This window comes from Protopterus annectens, chromosome 13.part0, assembly GCF_019279795.1.
Source record: "Protopterus annectens isolate FY-2018-M chromosome 13.part0, PAN1.0, whole genome shotgun sequence".
In the NCBI taxonomy this organism is placed as follows: Eukaryota; Metazoa; Chordata; order Ceratodontiformes; family Protopteridae; genus Protopterus; species Protopterus annectens.
This window is the reverse complement of record NC_056747.1, coordinates 1,322,810,551-1,322,831,680: the sequence shown is the minus strand read 5'-3', so window position 1 is coordinate 1,322,831,680 and position 21,130 is coordinate 1,322,810,551. Positions and strand designations below refer to the sequence as shown.

The window sequence follows — 21,130 nt, the reverse complement described above, 5'->3', positions numbered from 1 at the left end:
AAAATATTATTGACACTTGCTGCATGTGGGGGTACTGTACTCCTATGTGCGTCATCCTTGGATGAGATTTTAAACCATGGTCCCTTCTGCTTGGCAATCACCATCTGTTTCTTCATTTGAAGGGCATCAACCAGCTCTAGGAAGGTTTAACCACAGATGACATTGCCCTACAAGGCAACAGCTGGTCTATAATCATCATTGTAAGATAAATTACTATGGGCCATGCTGTCTGGAATAGACATTTCTAAGCCTGTTGCTCAAGCCACAGCATCAGTACAGTGTAAACAAGAGTCTTAACAGCTCTTCTTTTAAGACCAAATTTGATAAGGTCTGCCAAAATTTCTACTGCTTAATTAAATTAACCTAATTCAGCTCTTCTGTAAAGATGAAATGAGCTGCTGACAAATTCAAATCTCAAACAGTAAGGTAGAAATGTGGTGTGATCAAAACGGAGCCCGACTTGGAATGCCTAGTCAGATCATCACTCCACTGAAAGCTTGAAGACAGCACGTGCACTGTGAGGAAAAAGTAACACAATATGATGCTTCCAGGCCACACAGATGGCATCCAAGAAATGATCCATGGGAGGGATGACAAGTCTCATCTTTCTTGCCTGGACTGATTAATGGGCTGCAAGTCAAGTCCATAGCTGATTTCATAAACCAGAGTGATTCTGCAAAGGATGAGTCATACGGAGGAGACATTTCATTGTCTTGATCTTTCTCAAAAATTTACTCAAAACACTAAGGGCGAGGGAGATCATTTTCTAAGCATAGCCCCCACAGTGGGCACAGCCTGGACTCATTTCGCCTGCAAGGAAATAAATGTCAGTGGGGTAACTAGGAGTAATAATAGCAGTTCAGCTGTAAGAGGTCTGGGTAGAGCCTAGCACTTGCATCGATTTATGTTTTACAGCATATGTGAAAAATTAATCCACATCATAAAGCTAAAACTACAGAGTTCCTGCATCCACAACAGCTTCATTAAGCTGTCAAACAGCTAACATACATCTAGTACTACACTGATCTAGGGGGTTCAACTGACACAAGGTAAGATGGAAGTTCTTATACCCTAACAAATAAGTTTATATGACCAGTGGAAGAAGACACACACAGAAATGCCTCACTCATAACTGTCATGTTGGCACCTGGGGACCTGCCAAAATGGGCTGGCCAGGTGGAAATATACTATGAATGCATTAATGTGGGTAGTATTACACAGACAACCTGGGGTCATAGGATTACTAGGCTACTGACCATGAGGTCATTTCAAGGCCAGCCACTTCACCCCAATGCAATATCACAGCGATGCTAGTCAATACCAAAGATTGCATTTAGTGATGACTGCCCATGTCTAGGAGGGTTGTGGGTGCTATCATTAAAGGTTCCTCTTTTACAGTGTTATAGAGGAGCTCTGTTTCACATGAATTGATAGCCTGTTCCAAAGATGCAGCAGTTGCTGGGAGATAAATCTGTCCCTCCAGTATGTCCTATTTAAGTTGTAGCCCACAGTAAGGTCCCTGGAATGGGTAGCCCTAGTCAATCTGATTTACAATTGTGCAGTAAGATAATCAGGTTTGGGTCTTGGATTGCTCTGTATTCCCCCTAAGAAGTCTATACAATACCGAATATAGTGACAGGGACTTTAGGTCTGTCTATGTAAGGCATATGCTGGAGCCCCTTGATGTTCTTGGTTAGAATCCTCCGAGGTCACTCCCAATTCTTCAGGTACTTTACACGGTACATGCCGACCGGGGAGTTATACTTAATTATGGGCGGATAACTGCAGAGTATAGAGGGGTTATAACCTCTTTTGTTCTCTACACAATGCCTTTACTAATCAAGTGTGTTACACAAAGCTTTCCTTACTACAGTAGACAGATGGTGGTCGAAGTTAAGGTCACAGTCAACTTGTGATCCCAGATCAGCCACTTTCTGGGTACTTAAAGTATTATTGTTGATTTCATACTATGAAGGGACATTATGACGAAGGGAATGATGATGCATTTCTTTGCATTCAGTTTGAGACTGTGACTAATACACCAGTCGCTGGTCTACGCAAAATACTCCTGGAGTACACAGACCTCATTTGGGGATTCAATGACTGCAGTCTGCAAACTTGGTCAGCCACAACTCCTTAGTTATAACCTGCATCGCCAAAATGGGTACTGTGGGAAAAGTGCAAGTTCAAGCCGTTTCTACCAAAGCAGAAGCTTGCAATCCACAAAAAATGTGAAGCTATCACACAGCTGAACTTTACAAGAGAAAGAAAGTACAGTTGTGTACACTTACAAAAATATAGATGCTAGAGTGTATTCACTGTTGCAGTCATTACATTTGGGTTATCTGCTTGTAGGTAGTCCTCAGTCGGCCTGATTAACAAAGTCTTGGGTCCTGCGTCGGTTGCTGTCCCTTCTTCCAGGACGTCAGGGGTATAAAACATGCAGCCGATGCCATTACATCACCTTTTCTTTCCCCAGATGTCAGGTGCTCCCCTAATGGGAAGCAATTAAATATAAAAGCACAAATATATATACTTCCAACAAAAAAGCAAATACACCAAAAAGGGGCTTTTAAGCATAGTAAAGGAAAGTAGAGGTATAGCCAAAAGAAGTTGGGGAGATGGAGGGAGGGTAACCAGGACTGCAACAGTGAATACTCTCCAACATCTACATTTATGTTAAGTATACACAACTGTACTATGTTCTTCGTGTTTCACTGTTGCAGTCACTACATTTGGGTAGATTCCCAAAGCTATGGTTGGGAGGAGGAATTTAGATAGCATTAGGGCCAGCTATAAAGCCCTGTAAGATTGCAGTGGCAAAGCCAGTTTTGGATTTAGAGAAAATTGGCAAATTATATTGCATGGTGAAAGTATGTAGACAACTCCAGGTAGCTTCTAGGATGTCCCTGGTAGGGACGCCTCTGTGAAAGGCTGTAGAGGTAGACACAACCCTGGTGGAGTGAGGTCTGATCCCCTGGGGGATAGGTTTTCCATGGTGCTTATAGCAGAAATGAATGCAATGGCTTATCCATTTAGAAATGGTTTGCTTTGAAATAGCCTTCCCCTCTGCCCCTGCAGCAAATGCCACCAGCAGTTGTTCAGATTTCCTTTGAGGTTTAGTCCTGTCCAAGTAGAATCTAAGTTGTCCGTGCACATCTAAGGAATGCAGTATCCATTACCCTTTATTCTGTGGATTGGGAAAGAATGTTGGCAAATAAATGGACTGATTAAGAGCCACAATGGATACCACCCTGGGCATGAAGGATGGATTGGTTCTGAGGGACAACTTATCCGCATGAAAGATGAAGACTCCACTGCCATAAGGGCCTGTAATTCAGATACCCTTCTAGCTGAAGTGGTTTCTTAAAGGAAAGTTGTTTTCCAAGAAAGAAATTTAAGTCTGTAGTAGCAGCTGGCTCGAAAGGAGGTAGAGAGAGTTTCTCCAAGACAAAGTTAAGGTCCCAGGCTGGGGTTGGAGCTCTCCTGGGTGGGTCTCAAATTTTTGGCCCCTCTGAGGAACTTCTTGAGCAGTGGATGAGAGAAGAGGGGAGGTTCTGTGTTATAATGATCTGAAATGGCTGAGGCATGGATTTTAATGGAGGAAAAAAAAGACAGGCCCTTGTGAAGCATCTCAGTTAAGTATTGTAAAATCTGAGGTAAATTGGGCTCTGCTGTGCTCATCCCTTGAGACTGGTCCCAGGCACAGAATCTTTTCCATTTTGCAGCATAAGATTTTCTAGTATTAGGCCTCCTTGTCTCTAAAATGATATCCATCACAGGTATGCTGAGGGATGGTAAAGGAGAGATTACTTAATCAGCCAGGCTGCAAGGTTCAGTGTTAGAAGCTGAGGGTGCAGAATCTGGTGAGACAGCAGGGAAGGAGTCTGAGGCAGGTGCCATGGAGATAACCGTGACACTGCGCAGGAGGGGGTACCAGTGTTGGCGCGGCCAGTCTTGAGCAATCAAAATCATCCTTGGTTTGTCCTGTTTGATTAGTAGTAGTACTTTGGAGAGCAGGGAGGGGGGGGGGCATAGACTGATAGTTTTTTCCAGCTGAAGGACAGAGCATCCACTTTCCAGACTTGTTTGTGGGGAGTCCTTGTGCAAAATTTGTCCAACTGGTAGTTCTGGAGAGAGGCAAACAGGTCTATATCTGGGCTTCTCCATTTGCTTGTCAACATGTTGAAAATCCTTGGTTCCAGTTTCCACTCGTGTGGGTCCATGAGGTTTCTGCTTAGTCCGTCTGCCAGTGTATTTAATTTTCCTGGCAGGAATTGAGCTTGGAGGTGCACTTGGTAGCTCAAGGCTACAATGCCATGGCTAGTCTGCAGAGGGGGGTAAGAATGTGTACCCCGCCCCCCCCCCCCGCTTATGTACCAGATAACAGTGGTGTTGTCCATCTTTACCATTAGTTGTCCTGGAAGAATGTGTCCCTTGAAGGCTGTCAGAGGATTCTGTACAACTAACACTTTTTTTCGATTGATATGCAGGTGCATTTTGACTTGGGTTCCATTTACCCCAAATGCACTTCCCTGCCAGGTGAGCCCTCCATGCATAGTCTGATGCGTCTGTTCGGGTTTGGGTGGCAGGGGGTGGTGTGAAAGGTAGTCCCTTGTTTTGGTGGCAGGCCTCTGCCCAACAAAGGAACTTTAGACGTAGGCAATGTATGATAGGAATCATGGTTTCCAGGTGTTGAGAATGTTGACACCATAGGCTTTTTAGATACCACTGTAGTTTCCTCATATGCAGTCTAGCATATGGAATTAGAAGAATGCAAGAGGCCATGAACCCCAAGGCTTGCAGTATTTGTCTTGCAGACAGCAGGGTTTTTGTGGCCACTTGTTTGAAGTAGGCTGTCAAATTAATTTGTTTCTCTGGCGTGAGGTAAGCCATCTGGGAAGTTGTATTCAAGCTTGCTCCCAGGAATATAAATTTGTTGACAGGGTACCAGGTGTGATTTCTTTTCATTTATGGTGTACCCCAGACAAGTTAGAACCCTTTGTACAAAGGCCAGATGATTCAAAAGTATGTCCTGGCTTTCTGCCTGAATTAGACAATCGTCCAGGTATGGGTATATTTGAATATTTCTTTGCCTGCAAAATGCAACAACTGGAGCTGGGCACTTTGTGAATTACCCTGGGCGCAGTAGATAAGCCCAGGGGGCAGTGCAGAGAACTGATAAGTGCATGTAGCCTGCTTTGAAGTGTAGGTATCTTCTGCAAGATTCACTGATTGGGATGTGCAGGTATGCTTCTTTTAAATCTAGTGTTGCCAACCAGTCATCTTTGCCTAGCATAGGAAGTAATTGGTGAAGTGTCAACATCTTGAATTTTGGAATCCCCAAAAAGGTGCTTAGGTCCAGGATAGGACGCCATGAATTGTCTTTTCTGGGTACCAGGAAAAGTCTCTAGTAGAAACCTTGTCCCTTTTCCTCTTCTGGTAGCAGATGAATAAGACCCCATGCTTGAGAGAGAAAGTACTTGTTTTTGGGCCTCTGCCCACTGATTTGGGGGTAGGTCCAGCCACCCACTTGGTGTTGGCAACATGTGGAAGTGAAATCTGTATCCCTGTGACACTATATTTAAAACCCATTTGTCCTGGGTAATGAGTTCCCAATTCTTTGCATGAAGAGCAATTTTTCCCCCCAAAGGGGCAGTCGGTTGATAAGTGCTTGAAATTTTAAAAGGAAGTCATTGAGACAGTGTACTATAGCTGGGAGTCTTATTATTCCCGGATTTGGAAGTGGAGGCCCCCCACTGCTTAGTTCTGTGTGTCCCCTGGGACTGAAACCTGGGGTTTTTGCTGCGTCTGGGTTTGGCTTGAGAAGACCTGGAAGGGGCTGGAAAGGACCAATTCTTAAGAGGGCCAGTGCCTACTAAATCTAGGAGGCAGAACAAAAATCTTTAACAGTTTGCATAGATTTACCTTTATCTTCCATTTTTTAAGAACTTCCTCAGCCTTGTTGCCAAACAGGCGGTCCTGATTTAAAGGAGCATCCAACAATTTAGCTTTAACATGATCAGGCAAAGACTGCTCCTTAAGCCAAGCATACCTTCTGAGCACAGAACCAGTAACAGCAGCCCTGCAAGACGCCTCTAATGAACAAAACCACATTACAAAGTAGGTTTTCCAAATTGTTCAGCAGAATGCATTAAATCCTGTAATTCTTTATTTTCCACAGAGTCAGGAATCACCATTTTTGTTTAAGCAGTCCAATAACATGTTGCTGATACTTTAACATATGAAACTGGCAGTTTAAAGCCCCAATAGCCAAGGATGCAGAAGTGTAAACCTTCTTACCCCATCTATCCAGTGCACTGGAGTCTCTATCAGAAGGGGTAAGATTTTTAGCAGTAGAAGCCTTAATGCGCTTGGGCCCCTGTGAAATAAATAGTCTATGGATCTGCAATTGGATTTTTAAAAAGAAACTTGTGGGACTCAGGGACCCTGTAGTATCAGTCAGGTTTTCTGGGAGCAGGAGGCAGGGAATCAGGGGCCAAACTAGATTCCGAAAAAGCATCAACAATGTCGAGTACAGGAGGAACAGCTAATGGCCTATGCTGAGGTAGGAGAAGGAAATCCCGAAGCCTCTTTTTTGAATTAGAAAAATCCTGGCTTTCCAAGTGGAAATGCTCCTTTAGAGTATGTAAGGTTTCCCCAAAAGAAAAATCCTCAGGAGGGGAAGCAGAGGGAATGGAGTCCTCTGTATCAGAATCTTCAAAAGTAGATGAGGGCAAATTCAGATCATCAGAAAAACCGAATTCGGGTCAGAAGATTCATAATCAACTTCAGTCCTAGGCCTCTTAGAAGGGGGGGGTTGGCTACCCCTGATTAGAGCTATTAGATCTTCAGCCATTCTTATCATTTATTCTTTAGGCATAGAGGCCTGAGCATGTGGCCTGGCATCGTTTTTTTAGGCACGGATCGAGATTTAGGCCCAAGTAAAGAAGGAGGCGTCAGTTTAATATGCAAGTCCATAGGCCTGAATACACCCTCAGAAGCCAGTGCCTGCACAGTGGCTCCAGACCCATCCAAGGTACAGACATCCGCGGGTTCCATATTTGAAGCATCTCGTGGCATACCAGACTCAGAATGGGTCTCAGAGGCCTGATTAGTAGCGGGTATCAGGGGCTGCGAAAGCGCCTCAATGAGTACCGGGGAACTGGCGATTGGCTTAGGAGAAGCGTCGTCTGCAGTTTTGGACCTCGGCGGCCTGTCTCCGTCTTTATCTTTGCATTTTTTTTGGAATCCCGGTAGTCGGATGGCTAACTGGCGACATTTCTGGATAATTAAACAGAGAACCTAAATATTTAGAGGTGAAAATATAGACGACGGATAGTGTACTGATTAAATAAAAGCACAAAACCGACAGCAAGAAATGTCGTGGTCAGGGCCTAGGCAAGGAATACAGTACGAATGAAAATCTTTACGAGGTATTTGCTTTCCACAAGTAATGCAATTATTAACTTTTACTGACATCAGTAAGGAGCAAGAAAAAAAGTTTCCCCAACGGGGTACTTAGCTTTAGTTTAAGACTTCGGTTCTGAAACTCGAAAAAGAAAATTTCAGGAGTCAGCTGACCAGCACTTGCGAACTGCTTCTGCTTCAGGCACCGCAGAGCTGGCGTTGGCTGCATGTTTTATAACCCTAACAACCTGATGTCATGGAAAAAGGGACAGCAACTGACGCAGGACCCAATACTTTGTTAATCAGGCTGACTGAGGGCTACCTGCAAGCAGATAACCCAAATCTAATGACTGCAACAGTGAAACACGAAGAACATATGCTTGCTATCTGGCCAGAGTCTCACACCTGCTGTCTTCACTACAGCACTGGCCTGGGATCATGCAGAGGAATCTTGAACTTTGTGCTGGAAATTGTACATAACCGACACCTCATCAGAGCAAGAGTTGGCCTTGAGCTTTGCCCCTCATCTCCTACGGATGTGAACTGAAAACACAAACACTTTACATGGTGTTCTCCCCTCTCCAGGCAACAGAGAAGGTGCTTTTGTAGGTTCTGTCTTCTGAACAGCAAACTTTAGCAACAATGAGGGCTTCAAGCTTTATAGGCTTCAAATAAGGAACACTTTCATGATGAACAGGTAAAAGAAATAAACCATGACTTGCAGCAAAGATACGAGTGGCACAGATGCAACCCTGACCTGGTCTGACAGCAAATTGGCACCTGTTCTTGAACAAAGAAATTAATTTAAGATGGATTGTCAGAAGAGGATTCACCAACTTATCTCCGCTGTAAAGGCCTCCAATGACATAAAATAAGATAAGCGTGTTGCAATCCTCAGTCTTTCACTTGAGTAATTAACAGGCTGGACAAACTACATGCCAACAAGCTGTCAAGTATAATCAAAGCACAACAGCAGCCAAAAAAGGAGAAAATAAATCATTCAATTAACACTGGAGTTATTCATACGTCTGAAACATGGCTGAAGAACTCCTAGTGTTACAATGTAAGCCAAAATAAGTTTTTCGTATTTGTTGTCTGAGGTAATTAACTTGCAGACTTGGTATTCAAATGCAAGTCTTTACTATCCAAACTGCGAAAGATGCGTCTGGAGCATTTCTCCCCAGGCCTCCACTGAAAATTGGCTTTGTCCAAGTCAGACTTTCCCGGTTAACAAATAATAAACAAAAAACGTAAGGGATTTGGAAATGGCTTGCTGAAAGAGAAGCACCTTACTTGGCAGTTTTTAAATCAGCAAGCTTGCCCCCCCTCCACCATTCAGCATTCCCCTCAAACACTAAAACATATCCTTCCATGAGAGAGGCACATCATGCTGAAGTTCACACTAAATGGAATTATGGCAGGTGTTGTGCACTATATAGAAAGATACAGCACTTATGGCTGTTAAGAATCTACTTCCAAACACCAAATGTACTTTTAAAACACTAGTGTTGAAATGTAACATCAGCATAAACAGGATGGGCTGCTGGATTTGGAGGCTGCCACTAACATATATACTATTTTCTTTTATTAAAACAGGAAGAGCTTCTCTTAAAACAGGTAAAATAACAGATGTCAGAACACGAGAGAGCAATGTTAACTTCCAAATAAATCAACAAGTTTGTGAGGACAGAATTTACTCCCCACCTCTGGCAGAAAAAAAATCCCACAGTACTTTCATCATAATTTACTGTTAAAAAGAAAGAAAAAAAATTGCTTAGAAGAGAAAATGCCACTTACTGTACTTGCATCTCTGCCAAGACTCAAGTCCTGAACAAACATATTTTGGCTACTAACAGTCACACCAGCAATGCCTGGATTTTTGTCCGTGCTACCATAAAACCGGAACAGATCCTGGTCACATATTTTCTCCTGCTTGATACCAACCATAGATTGCATGAAATCAGATGATGTCCGTTCTGGAGGAGAGTGTGGTTCTTTTTTGAAGATGATGTTCTGTGGTGCATCTGGCAAGACAGGCTGGGCAGAGAGTCTGTTGAAACTGTTGACAGGAGGGAGATGACTAAACATCAGCATCCCATGGGGGAAGTTGTGCTCCATCCCACTGCTTCTCAGAAACTCATTGCCAAGTTTATCCTGAATAATATTCATTATGCCAGGAAGACTACAAATCTGGTACCAAAGAAAGCCGATGCCCTTAAAAGATAAAAAACTTCCGTTACTGTCAATATACTTGGCATGGTATGAAATATCACAAATAAATGCTATCTTAACCGGAATAAATCCAAGGGCCAGTGAACATGTCAAACTGGCTAAAATGTTTAACCGATTAAAATTTCAGTTACAAAACCAAATGGAGATGCACACAGACATGGTGCATCAAAAGCCACTTAACTGACAATACAGCCATTATATTTCATTGCATTTTTTCAAACAGTTTCAACAAGAAAGACCTCTCTCTCACCTTGGCAATGCAATTCCCGTCAGCTTTATAACACTGAGCCGTCTACTGCAAGGTCCAAAACAAACGTACTTACTTGAAGGAGTGGAACACACAGCTCAGCTAAGATAAGCAATCAAAACCTAATCTAGATTCACCCCCCCCCCATGTGAATACTAAACTTAATACACACAAATTCCAACTATCCAGCAGTTAGTCAGCTCAACGTAAGTGACTGCAAAAAAACAGTATGCAGACATAATTAAGCAAGTCACACCAGACGGAGTACAGGACAGTATTCTAACCCTTTAGCAAAATGGACACCTACTTAAGAACTTAAAAAAAATGTCCTTTATTTGTTGACTAAGGTAGTCTCAATGACGCCATTTACAGTTAAGCAATCTCTAAAACAAAACAGAAAACATAAGCAAACAGAAACAAGGAGAGGAGGTTGACTGGTAGGTCACGTTCTGCTTACAGAAGGTGAGGAGGTAGTAGACAGTCAGGCAGAAACGAGATAGATGGTCAAATATCAAAAGTGAGCGTTAGTGAAAACACAAAATGCTACTAAAAATATGGAAGACATTGAAACTCAAACGGTAATTAAAGGTAACCAAGGGAAACAAAATCTAGCAAGTTACAGGTATGAGCAAGTTTTACAGATTCCCCAAGCTGCTTCAACCTATATAAAACACATGGGCCTAATCAGCAAAACAAGAGAGAAAGATCATGACTGACTACTGTGCAGCAAAAAACTATACGGCAAACAAGTGACAATATGGCAAGCCGCAATGAACAGCGACAACCTCTACACAGTGGAAATGAAGCTATGACTTGCAAGGAGTAAAAGACCAAGCATGCTCGTGACCATAACCTGTTAGACCAGACAGATTTCTGCAGCTGATTTTAGTCCAGAATCGCATCATGATTATGTCAGCTTTGCTCTGCAAACGATAAGGAGTAAGAATAACTGTTCAGAATGTTCAATCCTTGCTACAGCTAACCTAGTAAGTCCTCCTTCCACAGGAAAGACAATACGTTAAGGTTTAAGCAGATCTTTATTCAACGGTGGATGAGCATCCTTGTCTTACTTCAAATTGGCAACAGAGCAGCTTAAACAGTACCATTACAGGGGGAGGCAACAGCACTGTCTAGGTAAGGGGCAGCACCAGATGTAACTTCACGATAATATGCAGATAAAGGGTTTTGCATTTTAACAGCGTTGGGCATCTCTCATAAACAGTACATAACAGAAGCCATCGACTTAACTCAAGTTAAAGGAGCAAAAATCAGAAAATAATGGTTTCACCCTTACGTTTCCTCAGGTCAGTCTCAAAAAGTACATGGTAATTTTAAATGTACAATGCAGGTTTACACTAAGTGTGTGAGTCTCTCTCTCTCTATATCTATATATATCTATATAGTTGCACATATGTATCTCAACACTTACTATACATACATATATTTTTTTTCTTTAATTACGCACACACCACATAAACAAATATTTCTATATATTTATTATATACACACATACACGTTTTATATTATATATATATATATATATATATATATATATATATATATATATATATATATATATATAAAAAACATCTTACATTTACATACATACATTTCTGTGTGCGTGTGTGGCCGTGGCCTCTTTCACAGGGCTCATGTAGCTGAAAGTGTGCAATGAAACAAACAAAGAAAAGCTCCTATGTTTCTGAAGTACGCAGTGATGCTGAGAATCCCTACCCAGAAATTTGAAATGCAGCAGGCAAGAAACACAAATGCAAACAGATCTTGGGAGTCTCTTCTAGAGAGTAAGGTGAAGTTATTTTCAGATCTTTTGCAAACTTAATTTTATTTTTATAGGGAGTATAAGAAAAAAATTAGATTGCCTTTGTGTTTCTTGCATTTCAGCATTTCAAAATGCCAAGAATTTTTAGTGGCTCTTTCCCCAGAGTTTGTGGGTTGAGTGGGATAATCATCTTCTGATTAAGCAAACCTGAGACACGGTCACCTTCCTTACATTTGAGAAGCTCAGCTTTTACAGAGTATAGGAAGAAAACAAGACTATGTAACATTTTGAAACATTATTTAAAAATGTTTTGAAACACAAGGCAGATGACTCAGACAATACAGTACTACATATGGATCCCTAATCAGTCAAGAAGTACAGTGGTAACTGATGGTGGTGACGTTACTTGACATCTTAGCACTTGCCTCACCCGCCCTGTATAACAAATATCCTGAAGATAATAAAGTAATACAGATAACACCTACTGACTAGTTCCCAGAGTTACTACCAGCTACCATGAGGACAGGTTCCAAGACTTCAGATACTCTGCAGGGCTTAATGCTGTACTCTGACCTGCTTAAGGCAATTTGTTTTCTGTACTGCCTTTGCCTTCTTGCTCAAGTGGCAACTGGAACGGGTCCTCGACCAGTTAGTCAACATACCCAATTAATGAATACACACATACATTGCATCATTTGCACTCTAAATAAATGTTTGTCATTCTTTTTTGAACGAATGGCTCTGCAGAATGACAGGCATGGTGAATGATGGAGTGGGAAAGAATGTTTTGGCTTAAGACAATTTTCAGTGTGGAATAGTTTTTAGTTGGCAAGTATGGTGTCAAGTTGTCTCTGTTTGCTGTGAAAGTCTGACTGGTCATAATAACCCTATTTCAGTGGATGCCAGGGAGAAATGAAAATTCAAACTGGAACATAAAATTCAAAATTGCGAGCATACAGTTGAATATAAAAGAAAAAATAATTCCAGTAGGATGCAGAGTTAAACTGCAAAGTGCCCTCAGGAATGACATTCAAGTTCATAAGTTAGATAAAGTGTTCAAGCCTTAAGGTTTTCAAGGAACACTGTCCCAATAACTGTTGGATCAAGTACCGTAACTCCAGTCCCAATCATCCAAAGACTACTTAAAATTTTACTACATTAGTCTTACCTCCAATATATTCGGTTTACTATGACAATGTTGAAGTGGGTTCGGTCAAATTCACTTTGACAAAGTCCTGAGGCCGAATGGCGACAATGTCAAACCAGACATGGTCAAAGAACAACTCTCGACCTATGTTAAAGCCTGTTCCGAGGTCTAATTTGAGACGTACTTCAACAATGTCGGAATTCAACACTGTCACTTTCACGGACGTGGGTCGATGATACCATCATTCTACAGAGTCCGCTTCAACAGTGTCATAGTAAACAGATATATGTAGGTAATTTATTCCATAATTGTACCATCCTGTGTTTAAAATTGTATTTTTTAATACGCAACTCTACACAGAACTTTAAATTATGACGCGTCTCTCTTTGGATTATTAAATACTTACAAAACCAATACAGACTGAAAACAGGAGTCATTAAACACATTACTGGTAAATAAAAGTTGCCCCCTGATATACCTATAATGGAGAGTATAAACCTGCTAAAATCTGTCTAATATCACATTTTTTTGCTAATTTACTTTGTACCGATTCTATACAATTACCAGATTAAGAGTACAGAATATACTGCGTTCCAAAACTGGTCCGATAAACACCTTAAATAAACTAGCCAAGATTGCAACCTCTCTCTCTGTAAAGTTTTTCAGAATCAAAAGCATCGGTCTCAAAGCCTTATTACAGATGGCCCTCACAATTAAGGACATCAATATACCCAGGATACACACATGTAACAATCACCTAAAAATAAAAGATAACTGAAGCAGTAAAGCTAGACAGTAGGGCTGACTCTAGTCCAGAATGGAAAGGTGGAGTAAAGTTTACTAGTGGAATAATGCAAGCATCTGTCAGGAAGACAATAATGGGGGACTAGACTGAAGATGCTACGAGTATGTACAGGAGGGTCAAAGTTTATGATAGGGTGCAGGTTAGGTGCAGGTTAGCCTGAAAGGGAAGACTCTTAGAAGTCAACCTTTATCATCATGCGTTTCCCTCTTTATTGTACACTTAACTCCTGCTGTATGAATGCAACTGTCGCTAGCAAAGAATGATTCCTAGTTATGAACTGCCTCCAGTGACTGGTGACAGAACAATGTAGAACAGCTAGGAAGTCACAATGGAAATCCAGTGATACGTTATAAATTCGCAGGAGAGAGAGTGCACACTAACTTTGACATCAAGACAAAAACACAAATTCAGTTTTGGAAACATTTATTAAAATTCTTGACAGATTCATGTGTCCAAGTTTTATGCGATACATCCTTCATGCAATACCAACATTTATACTGCTAGACAGCTCGTGGAGGCATCCAGAAGAATCTTTTACCTCTAAAATGCATAAGCGGATCTGACGGACAGCATCAAACCTGGCTTAAAGTGAATCTTTTGTGGGAAAATGGGTTGGGGGGGGGGTCATAGCAGCAAGAAGAAAAAAGTACAGTTTTGTACCTACCATAAATGTAGATGTTAGAGTGCTAATACAGCTGCAGTAATCACAGATGGGTTTTCTGCCGTCAGGCGGTCCCTCGGTCGGCCGAATTCCAAAGTCTAGGTCCGGCGTTGGTTGTTGTCGCTTTCTCTCCTGACGTCAGTGAGGCCGGAGTATATAAGACACAGCCGACGCCATGTTCTTCAGGTCTTTCTTGCCCCAGATGTCAGGTGCCCCCAGAAGGAAGGCAATACATAAATTATGTTTATATGTATAAACAAGCAATGCAATATAATCCAAAATCAGTAGTTGCAAGCAAATAAACCATAGAAGGATAACCCAGTCAGGTTGTATGAAGAGGGTGTTAGGCCTCATGCCTTTACCAAGTGGGGAAGGAGAGAGGGAAACCTGTACTGCAGCTGTATTAGCACTCGAACATCTACATTTATGGTAGGTACAAAACTGTACTATGTTCATCGTGCATACAGCTGCAGTAATCACAGATGGGTAGAGTCCCAAAGCTACGCACAGGGTGGTAGGTACTAGGAAGAACTGGGTTGAGCCAGAATGCCCTGCAACACAGCAGTGGCAAAGCCTGCTCTAGTTCTGGAATATAAAGACAGGTGGTAGTGTTTTGTGAAGGTATGTACAGAACTCCAAGTGGCTGCCTCCAAAATATCTTTGGTAGGAACTCCTCTGAGGAAGGCTGTAGAGGTAGATGTGGCCCTGGTGGAGTGTGATCTGATACCTGTAGGTACAGATTTCCCATGATAGGAATAACAAAACCGTATGCAGTGACCTATCCACTTTGAAATAGTCTGTTTGGAAACTGGCTTCCCTTGAGCCCCTACAGCATAGGACACAAAGAGTTGCTCTGATTTCCTGAAGGACTTTGTTCTGTCCAAATAGTAACGTAGCTGCCTATGGATGTCTAAAGAATGTAGCAGCCTTTCCCCTTTGTTTTGAGGATTGGGGTAAAAGGTAGGAAGGTTTATGGCTTGGTTTAAAGCTACCCTGGATACCACTTTAGGCATAAATGATGGGTTGGTACGAAGGGAAACCCTGTCCTGATGGAAAATGAGAAAGGGCTGCACCGCCATGAGGGCCTGTAGTTCCGAAACTCTACGAGCTGAAGTGATAGCCAGAAGGAAGGCTGTTTTCCAGGACAAATATTGCAAATCTGTTGAGGCAGCTGGTTCAAAAGGAGGCAATGTTAATTTTTCTAGTATGTAATTAAGATCCCAGGCTGGTATTGGTTGTTTCCTTGGTGGTCTTATATTCTTAGCCCCTCTGAGGAACTGTCGTAAGAGTGGGTGAGAAAATAAAGGAGGATCCGTGTTGAATTCTGCAGAAATGGCTGAGGCATGGATTTTTATGGAAGAAAATGAAAGTCCACTGTTCAGCAGCTCAGCTAGATACTGTAATACCTGAGGCAAGTTCAGTTTTCTAGGGTCCTGGCCTTTTTTCTCATTCCAAGAGCAAAACCGCTTCCATTTTGCGGAGTAAGCTTTTCTAGTAGATGGCCTTCTGGCCTCCAAAATGACATCCTGCACCTCCTTGGAGAGTAGGGTCTGTTGTGGTGTTGGAATTTTCCATGCAGCGAGATTGAGTGTTTTCAGCTGACTGTGAAGAGTTTTGTAGCTGTGCTGAGTCAGCAGAAGAGGCATTAGAGGCAGGGACCAGGGAGGAGTATGTGTTAGGCTCCTCAGGAGTGCGTACCAGTGTTGCCTTGGCCAATCTGGAGCAATCAGTATCATCTTTGGTCTGTCTGCTCTTGCTTTCAAAAGCACCTTGGGCAGAAGGGGCAGAGGTGGGAATGCGTAAACTGTCCATGCTGTCCAACTGAATGAAAGGGTGTCCACTCTCCAGGCCTTTGGATGAAAGGTCCTCGAACAAAACTTTTCCAATTGATGATTCCTGTGGGAGGCAAAAAGATCTATGTCTGGCCTCCCCCATGCTTGGATTATTTCTGTAAACACCTGAGGATGTAACTTCCATTCGTGTGGATCTGTCATATTTCTGCTTAGATTGTCTGCCAGCGTGTTTTCCAATCCTGGCAAGTACTGTGCTTGAAGTTCGATTTGCCATTCCAGAGCCAAGTTCCAAAGAGTCATGGCTAGTCTGCACAAGGGGTATGAATGTGTTCCTCCTTGTTTATGTACCACATTACTGTGGTGTTTGTCTGTTCTTATCAGTAATTGTCCTGGATGCAGAAGTCCTTGAAAGCTGTAATTGCATTTATTACTGCTAGCATTTCTTTTTGATGTGAAGGTGCTTTTCCTTTTGGGACCATTTGCCCTGAATGCACCTGTCCGTCATGTGCGCCCCCCAGGCGTAATCTGAGGCGTCTGTTGTGATGACTTGTTTTGCTTGAGGCTTGCAGAATGGGAGGCCTGTGTTTGCTTGACATGCTTGGGCCCACCATAGAAATTCCTTTTGCAAACATGGAATTATTGGTATTATGGTTTCCAAACTGTGACTGTGTTGAGACCATAGGTTTTTTAGGTACCACTGAAGTTTCCTCATATGCAGCTTTGCACATGGGATTAAAAGAATGCAAGATGCCATGAATCCCAGAGCCTGCAGGATTTTCCTTGCAGTAAGCCTGGTACATTTTGCTAGTATTTTGAAGTACTGAGATATAGTTGCCCCTGTTTTTCTGGCGTAAGGTAGGCCATCTGGGTGTTTGTGTCCAAGTTGGCACCCAGGAAAGTTATTTTCTGAGATGGTGTTAGCCTTGATTTCTCTTTGTTGATTGTGTATCCCAGAGAATGCAGTAACCGTGTCACATATGCCAGATGTTCCAGAAGCATGCGCTTGCTGTCCGCTTGGATCAGGCAGTCGTCCAAATAAGGGTAAATTTGTATCCCTTGAAGTCTGCAGTAGGCAATCACTGATGCCAGGCACTTTGTGAATACTCTGGGCGGAGTAGATAAGCCAAAGGGCAATGCAGAGAATTGATAGTGGATTGAACCTGCAAGAAATCTGAGGTATCTTCTGCAGCTTTGTCTGATTGGGACATGCAGGTATGCCTCCTTGAGGTCCAATGTTACCAGCCAAAACTCCTTGCCCAGCATGGGAAGAAGCTGCTGTAATGTGAGCATCTTGAATTTTGGTGCAGTAGAAATGTGTTTAGGATGGATAAGTCCAAAATGGGTCTCCAGTCGGTTCCTTTCCTTGGTACCAGAAAGAGTCTTGAATAAAAACCTTGACCTTGTTCGTGAGTAGGTACCTCTTGAATAGCTCTCATGCTTATGAGCTTTGAAATTTGTAGTTGTGCCTCTGCCCTTTGATTTTGTGGCAGGTTTGGCATGCCTCTCATTTTTGGAAGAGTGTGGAATTGAAATTTGTAGCCTCTGTTTATAATGTCCATGATCCATTTGTCTGTTGTGACAATATGCCAATTGCTTGCAAATAATGCTAGCTTTCCTCCCAAAGGTGCTGCCAGCTGAGACATGCTTGGCATGGAAATGAGGGAGTCATTGGGTTTGCTTCCTGTATTGTTGTGCACCGTCTTCGCCACCTCTTGGTGCTGGAGTTTGCCATTGTCGGCCTCTATATGATCCTTGTGATTGCCCTCTGCCCCTTGTGCGTCTGTATCTACCTCTTTGGGGCTTGTCAGTGGCTGGAAAGGACCAGTTTTTTGAAGGCCAATTTCTGCTAAAACGTGGTGGTTGGACCTGTAAAAAAGCTTTGACAGTTTGCATAGATTTGGCTTTTTCTTCCACTTTCCATAGTATCTCCTCAGCATTAGTACCGAACAGCACATCCTTTTGTAAAGGAGCATCTAGAAGTTTAGCTTTCACATGATCAGGCAAGTTTTGTCCCCTAAGCCAGGCATGTCTGCAAATGACTGATCCTGTAGCAGCCGCTCTACTTGAGGCCTCTAGGGCATCATAACCACATTGTAAGGTGTGTTTACCCACTTGCTCTGCACTATGCATCATATCCTGTAACTCCTTCAAATCTGGTTGTTCAGGTTGAGACATTTTATTCCTTAATTGTGATAACAGGAACTGTTGATATTTAAGCATATGAAACTGACAATTTAAGGCCCTCATGGCTAGTGTGGCCGAGGTATATACCTTTTTTCCCCACCTTTCTAAAGATCTTGACTCTCTTTCTGCAGGAAGTGGGTTCTTGGCAGTGGAGGCCTTCAATCCCTTGGGGCCTTGTGAAATGGTTTCAGGGTCAGCATTATGGCTTTTGAAGAGAAATTGGTGAGTTAGGTACTCTGCAGTACCTATCAGGTTTGACTGGTGCAGGAGGCAGAGAATCCGGGTTAAGGCAAGCCTCCGAATAAACATCATCAAGTATGTCCAAAACAGGAGGTATCGCCAGAGGTCTGTGTTGAGGTAACAAAAGAAATTCCCTAAGTCTTTTCTTGGAATCTGAAAAGTCTTGGCCTTCCCAATGGAAGTGTTCCCTCAAAGTGTGCCAGGTTTCCCCAAAGGAAAAATCCTCAGGAGGAGATACAGAAGGAATGGACTGTTCTGCATCCGAATCCTCAAAAGGGGAGTAAGAGTGTTCCTCTACATCAGAATGTTCTGATAAAATGGATCCCTGATCAGAAGAGGGAGAATCTTCCTCCACTCTGGGTCTCTTGTCTGGAGGGTTGAGAACCCTGATAAGAGTAATTAAATCCTCAGCCATTTTAAGCATCTGTTTTTTAGGCATGGGACCTGGAGATGGGCCCTGTGCAACAGGCCTCTTGGGATGCCTGGCTGTTTTGGATTTAGTAAAGGCCTTAATAGAAAAAGATGATGAGGGTCTAAAGACACCATGGGTGGAAGTGGACCTGTCCACATTAGTAGGCTCAACATTAGCAAAGGCTTCGGTTGTAGTCTGGGAAAGGGCTGAGGTACCAGCGGTCTCGGGTACAGAGGACACCGCCAAAGGAGTGTCGTCGGTAGTCAGGGACTGCAAAGGCGTCTCGCTGAGAACCGGACCACGTGTAGCCTGTTTTGGCGTGGTGTCGGTGGGGACCGCGGGCCTCGCGTGTCAGTCCTTGTCCTTGCGTTTTTTGGACAAAACGGTAGTCGGAGTATCCGACGACATTTTATAATCAAAGGCTTTACCAAAATAGTGTTGGGCGAACTCCGCCCGACGCTTAATAGTGCGTTTATTGAAGGTAGCGCAAAAGCAACAGCCCGAGACGTCGTGGTCTGGGCCTAAACAAGGTATGCAGAGGGAATGGAAATCCTTATGCGGTATTTGCTTCCCACAAGAAATACAATTATTAACTTTTTCTGACATCGGTCTGAGGCAAGAAAAGTTTCCCCAACGGGGTACTTAGCTTTAATGAAGACTTCGGTTTCCAATATTTCCATAATTCAGGAGCTGGCCGACCGGCACTTGCGAACTGCTTCTGCTTCGGGCACCGCGCGGCAAAAAAGACTGAAGAACATGGCGTCGGCTGTGTCTTATATACTCCGGCCTCACTGACGTCAGGAGAGAAAGCGACAACAACCGACGCCGGACCTAGACTTTGGAATTCGGCCGACCGAGGGACCGCCTGACGGCAGAAAACCCATCTGTGATTACTGCAGCTGTATGCACGATGAACATCAGTAAAGCACGCAGTTGCTTTTCCAACTGCTTAGGGGGGAAAAGGGAGGTACAGTGAGCCTTCACAAGAAACAGACAAGGCAGCTCAAGCAGAATTCCAATCGCCTGAACCACTTTGACAAGGGACTGATGTATGCTGCCAGAAAACACCTGGCTTCTTCTCATCAAAGCTCTTTAATAATGGAATTTTGCTTACTTCAAAACTCTCACCTGAGAGCTTTCTTAGATGCAGAGTCACCTCAGACATATCATGTTCAGACTTTGTAACATACTGCACCATGCCTCAAAGCCTTCAATGACTTTTGTGTTCTGCCCATGGCATCTGCACAATTGCTTTTTTTCCTGGATCAGATTTAAACACAGCAATGTGAGAATGCATCCCTCGTACTCTGGCCTTAGCAATGACTTTACACTTGCTCTTACTTAAACCCGAAAACGTTGCCTTAATCTATTCTGCAGCCTTAGCATCCTCTTTCCATGTTCTCATTTCTAAGCCTACATTAACGATTATCAATTATTTTCTAAATTTTTTTTATTTAACATTTGTTTACCAGGAAATTTCGACTGGGACAGAGGCCATTTTCAGCAGCAGCTCAGGGAGAAATGCTCCAGACACATGTCTTTGGAATGTGGAAGGAAACCCACACGAACAAAGGGAGAACATGCAGACTCCACACAGAAGGCATCCCAGGCAACACTCGAACAGGAGAACCTTCTGCTGTGAGGTGACAACGCCAACTGCTCCGGCACTGCACAGCCCAATTAATCGTACAACCCCTTCCAAGTCATCAAATCACTTGGACAACAGCCCTTAGATAAACCAAAACTGACAAAAATACCAAACAGAGGTCAGGTATAATAAAATTCACACATCTTGACACTAGGCGGCATCTAGAGAGTGACAATCTACTATTACCTCAACTATAAGCAGTACATACTCTTACTAGCCCTATTCATACCTGCAGATGAACACAAAATTGAAAGCATTACTTTTTTCACAACACTGACCATACCATTCAACTATTCTGTTGACTCCAATTGCTTTCTATTGACACCTGGCTTTCTAGTCTTTTAATCTATGGTTCTACTTTTCTTTCAAGCATTACAGATACTAGTCTGTAATCACAAATCAATGTAACAGAATCACGGACATTATTTGCATGCAATACTCCTCTCCTCGCCAGAAACATATTCTAACATTTCAATAAAAGAATACAACTTTGTTTTGAATATCTAAACTATACCAGCAATTAAAATCCTGATCAACAAGTTATCACTATAAATTTTATTTTATTTATTTT

At 42.7% G+C, this 21,130-nt stretch overlaps 1 protein-coding gene across 5 annotated transcripts in view; it reads right to left on the bottom strand.

Annotated features, from left to right (window-relative positions):
• Positions 1-21,130, bottom strand: part of ZNF281 (zinc finger protein 281) — an 849,413-nt gene that overhangs the window by 774,686 nt on the left and 53,597 nt on the right. For all 5 annotated transcript variants that reach the window (XM_044055344.1, XM_044055339.1, XM_044055340.1 and 2 more), the window contains exon 3: positions 9,208-9,624. In XM_044055344.1, the coding sequence (XP_043911279.1) occupies positions 9,208-9,579 (372 nt within the window). In that variant the 5' untranslated portion in view covers positions 9,580-9,624. The remainder of the gene's footprint in view (positions 1-9,207; positions 9,625-21,130) is intronic.